This window comes from Anoplopoma fimbria, chromosome 14, assembly GCF_027596085.1.
Source record: "Anoplopoma fimbria isolate UVic2021 breed Golden Eagle Sablefish chromosome 14, Afim_UVic_2022, whole genome shotgun sequence".
NCBI lineage: Eukaryota > Metazoa > Chordata > Actinopteri > Perciformes > Anoplopomatidae > Anoplopoma > Anoplopoma fimbria.
The window spans coordinates 10,486,726-10,501,748 of NC_072462.1; the positions used below are offsets into that span (position 1 = coordinate 10,486,726).

The 15,023-nt window shown below is 41.0% G+C and overlaps 1 protein-coding gene across 1 annotated transcript; it reads left to right on the forward strand.

The window, feature by feature from the left end:
• The first annotated feature begins 199 nt into the window (after positions 1 to 199).
• Positions 200 to 3,516, forward strand: ajm1 (apical junction component 1 homolog). The gene has a single exon (XM_054613149.1). The coding sequence runs from the start codon at positions 200 to 202 to the stop codon at positions 3,476 to 3,478; it is 3,279 nt and encodes a 1,092-aa protein (XP_054469124.1). The 3' UTR covers positions 3,479 to 3,516.
• The last annotated feature ends 11,507 nt before the right edge of the window (positions 3,517 to 15,023 follow it).

Consider the following 15,023-nt stretch of genomic DNA (forward strand, 5'->3'; position numbering starts at 1 on the left):
TTCCTGCCATAGTTAGGCTAGAGACTAATTTGCTAACAAGTAACCACTACTGAATAGTATTTTTTTCTCCATGCATAGTTGGTGGAAAAAATTTGTATTGCCTGGTTTATTGTCACTAATTAGAATTCTTTGTTCACTTCTCCAGGCAACATCAACATTAAAGCAACTTGATGGAGAAAACTAGAGGAGTCCGTTTAAGATGACACGCACAGACCCTCCTGACATACTGGTATCAACTGTGCATCGAGATATTAAAGTGGTCCCCATTTCTTCACACTACAAGTCCCTACAACCCTCCAAACAATGTGATTCTATAAATTACAGCACACTGGAGGACAGTAAGAGTAAAGTCAACAAGAGGCACTGCCGTTCCTTTGACTACAGGTCATTGGAGTACCCAAAATCACACAAATACTCAATGGAGTCCCCATACAAGAAGGCTGATAGGCATGCAGCCAACCCAGATGTTGCCTGGAATGCCTTGGGCCGCCAGCAGAGACACCGTTTTTCTGCTCCGGACATTTTCAGCCATAGGTTAACTCCTCAACCAATGGCTGCAGATATGACCAGTGAAGTCATTGTCTCTGAACAAAAAAGAAGGAACAGGTCAAAAAGTGCCCCTCGGGTCCAGACCAGTTTTACCCCTGTGTCTTTTGAAGGGTCCTCATCTTCGGTGAGGAAGGGCAGGGAGTCCCAAAGGGCTCCAAGAGACTCTCGCTGGAGGCCTGAAGTATCACCGCGTAGGGAGTCCTCCCAAGCAGCAACTAGGGCTCATAGGCATGAAGTCCATCCCATTAAGTTGCAGCCTCAAATGGGTGACAGCAGCAGATACTCACCACACTATGCTGCTGATAATTCTGAGGATGGCGGGCTGGATAAACCAGCAACTAGCCCTCATGTCAGGTGTCGGGTTGACATCAAACCTGATGATGCAGCATTACATCATTCAGGACGAAAACAGGCTACACATCAAGTGGACATACCCTGGCAGAGGCACCATAGTGCCGGGAGTAGGAGTCTGACTGTGCCACGCCATTTCTCCTACTCAAGAACACCAACTCCCACTGATTCATTAGGCACAGAGGGTAGGCAAGCTTATCAATATTCCCGCAGCATGCCAAATAGTTACATCCAACCCATGGAGATTCCCTTGCAAAGAATGACTTCGTCAGGTGATTACTATGGAAGGGAACGTAGAGCTCATTCCAGTCCCAATGTGCCAACCAAGTTCTTTTATGCAGATGATCCAGGGAGATATGTGACTACTGCTCCTCCTCAACCAAGTTCTGGCTTTCATGATGAACGTTACACACCAGGACAAACATATACTCCAAAAGTGCAATATGTGCAAGATCCAAGGACTCGAATGGTGCATGCTGTAACTACAAGACCCTATTATCCTGAGATGGAGCCCTATCCATGCTCTGTGCAGACAGGGTATCCCAAACCCTATGCAGCAAATGAACCAGGGCCATACATCATACAGACACCTCCAACAAGAATATTTTATGGTGATGATCCAAGGTCTTATCAAATCCAGACTGCTCCTCCAAGGTTTTATTATTCAAGCGACATGTATGCAATGCCACCAGAGCATCATATTCCAGCAAGGGCGTATTACACGGAGGGCCGAAGACATGCTAGAGTTATTCAGTCACAAACAGATGACTGGTATGGCTCAGATGCATCTGGTTATTCCACCAATCCTGCCTCTTATGTATCTCAAGTCACTCCAACCAGAGTCCGTCAAGAGCCTGTGTTAACACCATGGTATGCCAACCCATGTGTAGAACCTCAAAGAATTGGAACAGAATCTAAATCTTACTCAAGGTCCTGGGACAATATTCTAAACTCACGCGTAGAGAGGGAACAACCCATTCCTGTACAGCGGGGTCAGAGTTATGATGATCTTCTTGACTCCAGGAAGCCTGCAGCAGCCACAGGTGACAAACCACAACCAGTGGTAGTCAATCTTTCCAGTTCACCAAGGCGCTATGCGGCCTTATCAATGTCTGATAGCTCACTAATTGACAAAAGCCCAACAGAGACATCAAAGAGCACTCCTAGTAAACTCTGGTTTGTCACTCCTGAGATAACAATCACTGATAATGACATTCGACCAGGGAAACTTAATAAGGCTGAAGGACGGTCTGCCAGTTGGGAAATTCTTGACTCCAGAAGCCCAGAGTGTCCAGAACTGTCACAGCGAGACTTTGAAAGCTCAACCAAAGAGAAGTTACACGACAATGCCTCACTACAGCAAAGCCTTGAACAACTTGATGAGCTTCTGGCAGATCTTGTGACCGATTACAAGCCACCCAGTAGAAGGGCAAGTGAGGACATTCTTGATCAACTTAAGAAGTTAATTGATGAGGAAGAAGCAGTATCTCTGTCCAGAAAGAGCTCACGGGCATATACAGAGGAACCAGCTCCTCTTGACAAGCAGCCAACCTCAATAAGAATGAATCCTGATGCTTTTCGTGACATGGACGGGGCCAGCGATGCAATGAAGAGTGCAGATGAGTGCTCTCCAGATCAGAGCCCAGATGAGGATGATACAATGATGTGCTCGAACAACAAATGCCGGAGGACAGAGACCCTGTTCAATGCTTGCCTATATTTTAAATCCTGCCACAGCTGCTACACTTACTACTGCTCTCGCAACTGCCGAAGGGAGGACTGGGACATTCATAAAGAAAGCTGCCTGTATGGCAGAATTGGCAGCATATGCCGTCACATCATTAAACACTGCCGGGAGACTGTTGAAATCCACAAAGCCTTCTCCCGTATTGCCAAAGTTGGCTACCTTTCTCGAGGTAGAGGAGTTCTATTCCTTGGTTTTCCAAATCCTGCGTCATCCAGTAAATTCCTGCAGTATGGCCTGGATAGTCTACTTATGTCTCCTACATACCTGTCTCTCCGAGAGCTTGAAAGCTTCAAGGACAACCTAGGGGAGTACTGTAAGGAGCTACAGGAAGCTGGTACCGAGTACGACCCTAACGAATGTTTCATCTTGAATGTATCCATTGCTGTTGGTGACCAGTTGCCTGATGGGCCATCTCCAAGAAACCAAGCTCCAACTGTCAGAAAATATGCAAAGGTAGCACTGGCTTCTTTTAGCCCTGAGAGAAAGGTTCATAAGAAAGAGAGTGACATGGAAACGCTGATCCTCACTCCACCCCCTGGAACAGCAGATATTGACAAAGAGGGAGAGGAAGGCAGGAAGGCCAGGGAAATCTGTTTTATAAATATACAACGGGAGTTAAGGATTCGAGGGGTTTTCCTACGCCATGAGTACCCACAGGTATATCAGCAGCTCTGTGAGTTTGTGGAAAGTAACAGAAGGTTCACACCCACAACTATTTATCCTATTGATAAGAGGACTGGTAAACAATTTATGTGCATGATTATGGCTGCCTCTGAGCCCAGGACGTTAGACTGGGTAGGCACCCCACATCTCCTTGATGACATTATTTAAGTGCACCTTTTGTTGTAAATATATATGTATAGAAATACATATATATTGTTACACATATTTATATATCAATCCAATTACAAACATTTGTAGATAAGTATTTTGTTATCAGAATGATATATATTCATGTCTGCTTGGTCAGTATTATTCTTTTTCAGAATATTTCCTGACAGGTGCAGAATGAGTACAGTACATTATTTGTTTTAATCTTTTTAACAAGCACATACTTTTTATCCATAAGTCATTTGTCTGTATCCTGGTCATTTACTGTTACAACACATTCCCTTTGGTAGGGATTACCTAAACTGACATTATGTTATTTTGATCTGTGCATATTGTTAGTCACAACTATATGTTTGTTTTTTTAAACTTAGCCTCTTTAAATGAGAGAGTCCATAACTGTAAGCAAGTATAATATTACTATTTTTCATATGTGACTCAAATGGTTAATCATACAGAAAATATCAAACATTATTTTCTTAGCTACTTAAATACTTTCTATGCAAAGTTGCTTCATGACTTAAGTACCACAATCCTGTTGGAGTTGTTAAAATTATTATATTATATTATATTATATTATATTATATTATATTATTATACACATCTATAAAGAAAGTTTTGCTGAAATTGAGATGAAATGTTGAAAGTTTTGGTGGCAGAGTAAATCATAAGAAAATAATGAAAGCTGATAAAGTGACAGTTGTGCTACTTAAAACATCTGTAAAAACAGGCACAGAATCTTATCAGGTAGAAGTACTAAATTGAAAGTGAACATTTTCATCTTTGAGTTTGATGGTGTATTCTGGAGAAATTCAAGCTAAGTTCAGTAGTTCTTTATATTCCGCTCTTCAGAATGACTGGAGCACTACTTGACCTCCACAGTGGCTAATGAAATGGTGCCAGTTACCAGCCACACAGTAGGTGTCGGCCTGTACTGTTCAGTTTTAAACACTGTGAATAGTGAGAGTGACAAAAACAAAACTTGGTATAATACCAAGTAAATCATGCAATTTCCTATAACACTGAAGTTGATGAGTTGTATTTTTAGATATATTTACAAACAAAAAATATATATGAATTAGCAGCAGAGGTTATTGTCCTTAGAACAAGATGAGCCAGATTTGGCGCAGTAGCTGTATGGTACATAAATGCTTGAAAATACATTAGTTGTGTATTTGTGCTGCACTAGTTTTATTACATGTGTGATTTATATTGTCCTATTTGGTTTTAGCAAATGAGAACCTTTGCATCGCTCATTCATTGTTTGCAGATTTTTTTAGAAACATGTATCAATGCAACTCAGCCACGTTGCCTCGTCTCTCAAGATACATACATTTCTTGACTTTGTTTTTTTGTAGCGTCCTAAATCCCAAATTCCCTGCCAGCACACTGGTGATGATCTGAGGTGTAGCTGAAACATAGTGTATGCTAATATCCAACTATTTAAAAATGGTTTGTCCCCATTTGTCAAATGACTCAACATATCTGGAAACGTGAAGGATCATTTGTCAATCAGTCCTAGGTAACGGTTAAATAAGCTGTTTTTTCCAAGTCATTAATCATTGTTCCCCATTTCAACCTCTTCCCTTGTGATATCAGCTTTCCTTAGAATTTGTAAGACAAAGTACAGTGAAACTTGAAGTACATATATATTTGAAAACCTGTTTGACTGGCTGACAGGACGTGCTGTATAGATTCAGTGAGAAGTTGCTGGCTGCATGTGACTGTTTTCTATGCTCTGATCTAATTTTAACTTGACATTGAAGATAGTAAATTGCTCGATGAATGGATTTGTGAAAGTGAAAACTACTATGCTGTGTATGAAAATAGAAATGAATTTTCGTCAGTCATTCAAGTTAAAACAACGTGTCAAAGACAATGAAGAAGAGACCTCACTAAAATGTCTAGAAAATTCTGTAATCTTGTATTTTTTATACCTTCAACATATGTGTCTGAGTGTGTCTATTTATAAAACATATCTAATAAATGGAATGGGAACTCTGGGTGTCTGCCTGTTCTTAAGTTATCTGTCCAAGAATATGAGACAGCCAAGTCCTTCATATTTCTTCAAAGTAGTGGGGATTATAAACAGGACAATGTCACTGGGGACAGGACATCTACTTAGCTTGATAAAATGTTGGAATAATTCTTAATTTTAGATGAGAAATGAAAACTAATTTCCCAATTAAGAGCAAAACCTTTACCGGATATGTTTTATCATATACATGCTATACAATAAAATTAAATCAACTCACTTGATTGTGAACTCACAGAAAAAAACCCAATCCAAATATAGTTTGGTATACACTGAGTAAAGAAATTCATATATTCAAATGAATGTTTTTGATTGTCATTAAATAATATAACACACATACAATTTAATGTCCAAAGTTAACATCTAATTTGTGAGACATCATGGTAGTTTTTGATAGTCTGAATGTTTGAAGTGGTTACATGTACTGTTCACAGCCATACAGGGCCTGCAGTAAGACGACACGACTTAACAGAAACATAATGCTCACTAACAGTTAAAGCCCTCTTGACTTTGAAAATTATTAAAGAAAAGGTACAAAATATCCTAAACAAGTTTAAGTCATTTTAAAAGTAAAATTAAAATGTTCAACATAAGCAAAGAAATCTGATTCCATCCCAGATTTTGTGTCATGTACTTTTTTGGGCCAATTTGCAGATACAGTAGCAAATAGGAGCCCATGTTTCCCCCAGTCTGACCATGGTGATCATACCAGAGCTTGGCTCACGAAATTAGAATTGACCCCAACAATGATGTTGCTGGTACAGGCATATAATGGGAGACAAAGCAGCCCACCCATGGTGGACATGGCAGTGTGGGGGAAGGGTTGAACAATATCAACCCACACATTAGATCCCCCATTGCAACTGACATAACTTATTCATGGGTGTCTAAATCTATGATTACTGTGACCGCACCCCGAATGCAGGAACTTATTTGATTGTATGTCAATAAGCCAATCACAGTGTTCCACATCATCTTATGTGGACTGCAGTAAAGCCACGCCCCCCTTTACAGTAAGCATGGCCAAACATGAGGTAAGGAGGAAGTTGAATTGAATCTAATCTTTTAAAATAGACTTGAAAAATCGGAATCTATTCTTTACATACAGTACCAATGTTGTATTCTCCTTGTCTGGTCTGTTTCGTGCGCTCTCTCTTCTCTCTCTCTCTCTCTCTCTCTCTCTCTCTCTCTCTGTCAGTGAGACTCGATGGAGCCTCAGACTCTGAAGATGAGATGACCCCCGGCACTGTTCTCGTTGCTGACCTCCATCATCTCCGGCAAGCTCCACCTTGGATTTCACAATCAATAAATCATTGAACTTCCTCTGGGCTTGAGGTTCTTTAGCACTGTGTGTGGGGTGTGCGTGTGTGTTCACACTGAATGTAGGCCACGGCAGTGACAGAATGTAAAGCAGTGAGTGTAAAAAAGAGCAGGGCCTCCTTCATCAAGCTGCTCGGCTCAGCGTCTTTTGAGACTGCTGGCAGTCTGACAGGGTGGTGGGGGCTCAGATAAGTACATCACATTGGTGCACTGGGGTCCCTTTAAGAGAGCAGGTCAATAAGCACAGTCAATACTCTGAAAACTCACTAGTGAATGCGTGTATGTGTGTGTGTGTGTGTGTGTGTGTGTGTGTGTGTGTGTGTGTGTGTGTGTGTGTGTGTGTGTGTGTGTGTGTGTGTGTGTGTGTGTGTGTGTTCACACAGAATCTAGGCCATGTGATTAAAAAAAGGCTAAAAGGGGAAAGACGACTGGGCCTCAGTGTTTTGGCTGGGCATCAAGCTCTTCCCTTGACTACCCTGCAGGATTCCTGACTGGATATGATTTATGAAAATGTTTCACAGATTTTTTATTTACTCAACTATAACTTTTTACAGTACAATCCTGATGGGAACCTAGAATGTTTCAACGATTTAATCTCAGCCTGCACAGTTTGCCAAGAATGTTGGGGTTTGTGTGAAGGTACCCCCGTCTTATAGGTCTGAGTGCTATAGTGCCCCTCTGCTCTGGCCAAGTGCGCCTATGGTTTGAGAGTGGCTTTGCAACTTTTTGAAAAAAGTGCTTTTAAGGACACAGTGCTTCCTGCTTTGGTGCTGAATGTTGGTGCTGGACATAAATTGGAAACGTCTAATTTATATATATATATATATATATATATATATATATATATATATATATATATATATATATATATATATATATATTCAAGGACTGCAGGACTGTAGAAACCATCCGATTGTCTGTTTGCTCGTGTTTCTTGTCCCATCAAATGTTATTGCATGTCCCATTGTTATATACAATGTTATGATAATTGATAGAAATGATGGACAAAACTATGAGAAAAGTGGTTAAAAAAAAAAAAAAAAAAAAGCTGAACCAAAATGCTGCCAAAAACTTTTGTCAGTATGAATTCCTGCTTTTTCTTGCCAAGAACAGAACAGAGTCTCGAGGCTGATCCTCTTTAAGAGTGAGTCCAGTAAAAAAAAGTTCTAAGCTAATGATCCAGAAAGGCCAAGAAACCAAGGTGGTCCCTGAGCACCGGCTCATTATACGGTAAGCCCCTCATTTACTTAATCCTCACACAGCATCACTAGCAGACCTTGTATAACCCAGAGATAAAAGTGGAGCTGTTTAGGGGCCTTAAATATGACATTAACAGAGACCAACTGAGGCTCTGCTGGAACAAGTATATATATATATATATATATATATATATATATATATAGAAGGTCCAACTTGCTTTTGTACACACAAGTATCTTTATCAGAATTATGTTAATTGGATAAAGCTCTTTCAATACAATTGTACAGGTTTTGAAACTCATCGGTCCTGATCTGGGCTAAAAGGAGACCTTCACTATTTACATTAGTCACTGCATAGTACAATAACTTTATGGTTATTTTGATGTTGTTGTTGTCTGGGTATGTGTTCCCCTTGTGTAAACTGAGTTGTATTTTGATACACACGACAAACTTGTAAAACTTGAAGTGTCACTGTGTACCTGACGAGCCCACATGTTTGGTTCATACTGGTACTGACCACCAGATGGCAGTGTAACAGTGTGTTCAAAAAAGTTTGCTGTGGGGCAACACTGTCATTGTATCAAAACTGCAGCCGGTTTCAGAAACAAGACTAGCATATGTATGTGCATATGTCACATAGTAGTTTAGAAGAGGCTAATGCATATTCCTAGCCAAAATAGTTCTATTCAGACTTCTGCAAATTAATAAAACAACGGGTTGGGTAGAGGTCCTAACATCAATGCATGATTTTAATTTGATGGAGCATCTGCACACTGTTATTAAACATGAAGTTTTAGCATGTCGTCTTTATTTGGCATTTGACAGTGGAAAACTGGTCTACTAGTATGACATTGTGTACTGAGTCGGAACCCAGATGATGGCGGCTTCTGTGTGACTTAAGACCTTAGTATGCTAATAACAAAGTGTCAAGACTACAAAGACAAAAGATACGCTGAATTCAAATGGTTGGCCCTCAACTCACATATTCAAGGACTTAAAATCTGTCAAGGGTCCTCAAGTGAGCCTCCAGAAAGTCTTCTTGGGGTACAGACTTCACTAAAAATGATTACCCATAATCCATGGCGTGATAATGCAAGAGAAGAAAAAATATATAATGATATTTACCATTGTAGTCATTTGCTATTTTTGGTTTGTTGTAGGCAATACATTTGATGTAGTGAAGCTTACTAACAGACATAGAGGCCGCAAAACTTGGATTAGTTTCTCATAATTTGCAGGGATGATGGTCCATGTACAGTTTGAGGATCCTCACTCTCAGGTTGAATGTGAAGAAATATTTGCAGTATTTAACAGCTAAAGTAAAGGGAAAATTCTACTGACCAAATCTGTATAGCTACAGTGTTCCCACTCTTTTTTAGAGATCATTTTCCAGGACTTTTCAAGATTATTTTCAGTAATGATTGAGCCGGTATGACAGAAAGTGATGTCACCATACACTAACATGTTCCTCTCTCTAGAAGTCTGATTTAAAAGCATTCTTGCAGGCTGCGTATCGGTACTCAAAAGCTTTAAGGTATCAACCAAAATAAGACATAAGTTCTCCTGTGAAATAATACCTGCAATCAATCCTCTGCAAGCAGTCTTTCATTAAATGCTACGTGTAGCATACAGCAGGCAGCTAACAGCGACCGTTGCTAACGGCAGGACCAGCGCTAACAACGGCAACAGTCTTGACAGAGCTCATAGTTTTAACCAAGCAGCAATCTCGAATTTTGAAAAATGAATCCAATGCGAATGCCTTAAACCCTCATTCTTTCTAATGGGCTTCTCATGGTTGTATAGAAGTCTATGAGAAAATGACTCTACTTCTCTCTTGATTTATTACCTCAGTAAACATAGTAAACATGAGTTTATGGTTTAAATATCTTCTTCAATACAGTATGATGTTCATTTAGAAAATGATGGTCCATTTAGAGTCAAATAGACCAGTGGTTCTCAACCTTTTTTCAGTGATGTACCCCCTGTGATATATTTTTTCAGCCAGGTACCCCTAACCAGCGCAAAGCATTTTTGGTTGAAAAAAAATATGTAATACACAGCGCTCTGCCATCAGTGTCTGATTTATTAAACTGTCAACACTGAAGATTGCATTGAACTGAGTGCTTTTGCATTTACATTTTAGTGAGAAACAAGACTCTTTGTCAGTCTTGGTGGCAGGGAGGCAACTGCTGTGATCAAGCTCTTCTCCAGGCACAGTCTGTTTCTTTGCTTTGTTTTGATCACAGTCATTGCAGAGAAGGAGGCCTCACATAAATATGTGGAGGCAAAGGGTAGTAGCTGCTCCAAAGCTTTCTGTCCCAGGTCAGGGGGCTCCTGCTTCACACACACCCAAAACTGTGTGAGTGTGGATGTGGCAAACTTCCTCTGGAGGCCACGGTCAGATGACACTTCCAGGAGTTTTTTCTGATAAGTGACAGGTAGCTTGCTTCCGTTTGCTTCGGACAAGAGAAATGGGTTTCTCACCCAATCCAGCTGTGCAGATTTCTCCTCCATGTCAGGAAATCAGGTGAAATCCCCCTGTGCAGAGGCCCTTCTCCACAGCTCTGCTTTCTTCAGGAAGCCACCCACCTTGTCATACAGGTTTAAAATGCTGCTGTCCCTGCCCTGCAGAGACATATTCAGTTCGTTCAGTTTGCTGAATATATCTGCCAGATAGCACAGCTTTGCAAGCCAGTCTGTGTCCTGGAACAAGGTGGCATGGGGAGATCTGTGCTCAATCAGAAAGGTGTGTACTTCAGATTGTAATTCCAACAGCCGGTTGAGTATTCTCCCCCGAGAGAGCCAGCACACTTCTGTGTGCAGCAGCAGTTGTGTGTGTTCAGCTCCCATGTTTTCAGAGAGGCGGCGAAACAGGCCACGTGCGTTACGTGGCCTTGACTTTATGAAGTGGATCACTTTGATGCTGTCGTTCAAAACGTCATGTAACACAGGGCTCATTTCCTTTGAGGCCAATGCTTCCCTGTGTATGACACAGTGAGTCCACTTCACGTCGGGGTTTTCTTTATGATGCTCGCTATGAGTCCTCACGCGCTGCCCGTCATTGATGCTGCTGCGTCCGTGCAGATGCTGCTGCAGGATTTCCAGCTCATGCTCAGAAGAAGGTGTTGACAACATCAAAAATGTCCTCTCCTGTTGTTTTCCCCTCCAAAGTTTTGCAGAATAGTATGTGCTCATAGATGTCGTCAGTATCGATGTATCTTACAAAAGCAACAAGTTGTGCATTTCCACTGACATCCGTGGATTCATCCAGTTGGAGTGAAAAGGAGTCGCTAAGTTTTCCCACAACTTGCTCGACAATGTCTGCTCCCATTGTATCTACTCTGCGGCACACAGAGTCATTTGACAAAGGCACAGTCTTGAGTTTCTCCGCTGCGGTTGTGTCCAGCATGGTTTCAGCCAGCACGACAGCGGCGGGAAGGAGCAGGTCTTCGGCTATAGTGAACGGTTTCTTGGCTTTAGCTATGAGCAAAGACACCGCATAAGAGGCCTCCAGGGCTTTGGCTGATGTCGTGGAGGCTTTCTGCATCGTGTCTTGAGATGACCTGAATTCAGAAAGTTTCCTCTTAAAAACCTCAGGTGGCTTACCAACATGGCTTGCACGTTTTGTCTTGAGATGCCGCTGAAGATGTGCTGGCTTCATGCTACTGTTGGCTAATCTCTCCCCACAGAAAAAACACAAAGCCTTGGGTGGGTTGCAACTCGTGGACGTGAATCCCATTAAAACAAATTCTTCTGAATACTGACGGAATTTTGCCGGCTCTGGTTTCGCCTTCTTTGGCACTTGTCCCTCTGTGTTTTCAGCAGCATTGCTGCTACGCTTCAACCACGACTCCATTGTTTGAGTTTTCAAGGTGGCAGTGATTGACAGGTGATGACAGGTGGCGTGTGCCAGGTTGGGTCAAACCATCCTGGTATGGGGGAGACTCTGGGTTTTTAGGATAATGAAATTGAATAGTCTACTGAATATAAAATTCAGTTTATGAACTTACACTTATATTTTATTGAATATTTATTAAATCACAATTTTTAAAGGATTTTTGAATGGATGCTAATTTTAAATATATCTTTTAAAAATCTCACGTACCCCCATTTGAGAACCACTGAAATAGACCATAAAGCAGGTTATGCTTTAGGGCGGAGCTACCTACTGATTGACAGGTCTCTACAACGGCATTGTCCGGTATGGGAATTGTCAATGTTTATGTCTTTGAACTTTAAACTTTCACAGTGTGTTTTCAGCTCATGAAAATTAATTTTAACATTTTGGTCGCTTAAAAATGTCCACTCTTGCATTTGGTTGTACTTAGCTCCACCCTCTTGCGTCACTTATGGTTCCAGAAATCCAATATGGCGACGGCCAAGATGCCAAACTCGAAGCTTCATCGGTGGTTACCTCTGTATGAGCGGCGCGGTATTGGTATACGTTGGCTCCGGTGCTACTGGCTGCTCAAAAAAAGTTACAAATTCATCTAGAACCAACTATCAGAAAATGATCTAAGCTCTTCACCAGTTGTTTAAAGCACCGGAAAAAGCTAATAAGAAGACCTTGAGTATAGATTTTGATGTTAATACATTCTCATGCCTAGAGTTGACAGTTTTCAAATTCAGCTGACCTGACTATAAAGACTCTCAAAATTGAAACCAAAGGATGTACTGTAGTTCAACACAAAAACCTTTCTAAGACTTAAGTTTGTTGGAGGGACATGAGAGAAATATGGGACCCTTGACATCCCTTGAGATGTAACCTAACATCTATAGGATTTCCTAAAGATACTGTATATCATAATTATTAGAAGTAAAGGCCATAACTGAAAAAAGAGCGCATCTCCTTTTTTGATAAAGGTGTTACACTGCCATGGAAATATGCCTTTATTTGTTTGAAAAGCTCCAGTATGTGCACAGAATCATGGCATCACTGAATGAAACACTCACCAACGAGCAGTTGTTGCAGGTTCAATTTAACTCTTTCTCAGTCGCATTCTACATCTGTTGTGTTTCTGCAGTTTTTCACATGCTGGTTGCTGTGTGTTGGATCATGGGAATACGTGGTTCAAATTCAAGTAGCGTTAGGCCAGTTACAATAGCCAAGCAGCAGAAAAACACACACACATAGGCACATACTGTGAAGCAGTGAAACAGGTGTTTGTTAGAAATGAAGTATGTTGGTTTGTTTCACAGAACAGCAACCACTAGGACTGAACACTGACACCTGTCTGTGGGCCTGGAGGTGCATTTCCTCCACTGTCCACTAGATGTCTCTAAAGAAACTGGCTTTGATGAAGTGAATGAGAAGACCTCTGGCTGCTCTCTGGAAGGGGAATCAAGACATTTAAGTATAGGTTCAGATTTTTCACATTGACAGTGTCACTGCTCTCTGTAATCATTCCTTCTGTCCATAATTTCTTACAACTAAGCTGTGACTGACCAGGAACAAAATTCAAAGTCCTTGTTCTGTACAAAAAAGTAGTCTAAAAATCAAGCTGCAGCAGAATTTTAGTTCAATTATATCCTGACATTCTGCTTTCATGATGTACTTAATGTTATCTGAAAATGAAAGAGTTGTTGCAGTGCTGCAGGTCACAGATGAAGTTTAGAACAACAGTAGGCTGAGCACTAGTCATTCTAAAGTTATGAGTAGGACAAGTTTTTTGTTGTGAATGCCCTCCTGCAAATACTACAATTGGCAAAATTACCAAGGTTACAGTATTTTTGTGTTCCTTTTCTTTCTATGCTGAGCTCTGGGTGAGATTCATACTTAGTTTCCAGGACAACTCACTGTCAACAAACAGTGGCAGGAAAAATACCCAAGTCATTTGGCTAAAGCTCAGAGTTTTAGCGTGCCCTAAATTCAGTGTGGACTGTACATGCACACACCCAATGGAGTATTTACAGAACCACGTTCCCATCTGGTGTATGGGGGCCTACAGTCAGACTGCTGAAGCCTCAGTTTGCAGTGGATGTACGGAAAACTCAGGAGTCGATACGAGATGAAGACGAGATTTGTACACTGGAGGGGCAGTTTATTTGACAAAGAAAAAGCTGCTACTGTATACCCTATACGTAAATGTATGTATATGCATGCTGGTGTATACGTGCACCTTTTGGTCCAAGCTAAATATTACCTAATAGGATGTGAAAGGGGCCTGTCGTGTTGTTCCTGCCTCAACTGGATGATGTCTAATATGGTGACGCTCTCATCTTTTCTGGGAAGAGAGTTCGTTGTTCTATGACGGTGGAGCCTTAAGATGCCTAGATCTGTGCGTTGTTCGCAAGTGTGGATGAGACACGAGTGTATGACATATACTAGTACTATATGCGGCACATATATTGAAACTACCATAATATTAGCTTTAGCTTAGCGTAACTGCACATGACTTTGGATTTATTCCTCCACCTTTACAATGTAGTCACTCTAGGAAGGGATCGCTTCACTGCAACTATGGAGAGAAGGAATGACCACAGCAACACAGCAACCATCATTACATCCACTAAAAGAGTTAAAGTGTCTGACAACAGTGGTATGGTACTGGCATGGTAAAAACATGAGTGCCAGCTGGGCAGAGTTTGTTGTGTTGGATTCCAGAAAGTGTAGCTTCGTGTTCTAATATATTTTCATATGTCAAGGCTGAATATTTATATAACTTCTACAATGTGGATGAGGTCTTAGAATCCCATTGTCGCCTGCATTTATTTGAGCCAAAGTATAAAGTATACGGATATTCAGATTTCACAACTAGACTTCTCATTGAGCCAGACTTGGACACAAAAAACAAACAGACCAGACCAAGTGAAAGGTAAAGAAAAAGGTTTTATTTCTTCGTAGGGTTCTTTTCCGTAACGCTGTCAGACACTTATAATAACAATCTGAGCCTGTCAGTGTCCAAAACAAGCACTTTCAAGTGGACGTAACGTTACATATGACGCTGTTCACTTGCCCTCGCAGCTCAACATGTGTGTGACAATCTACTCAACA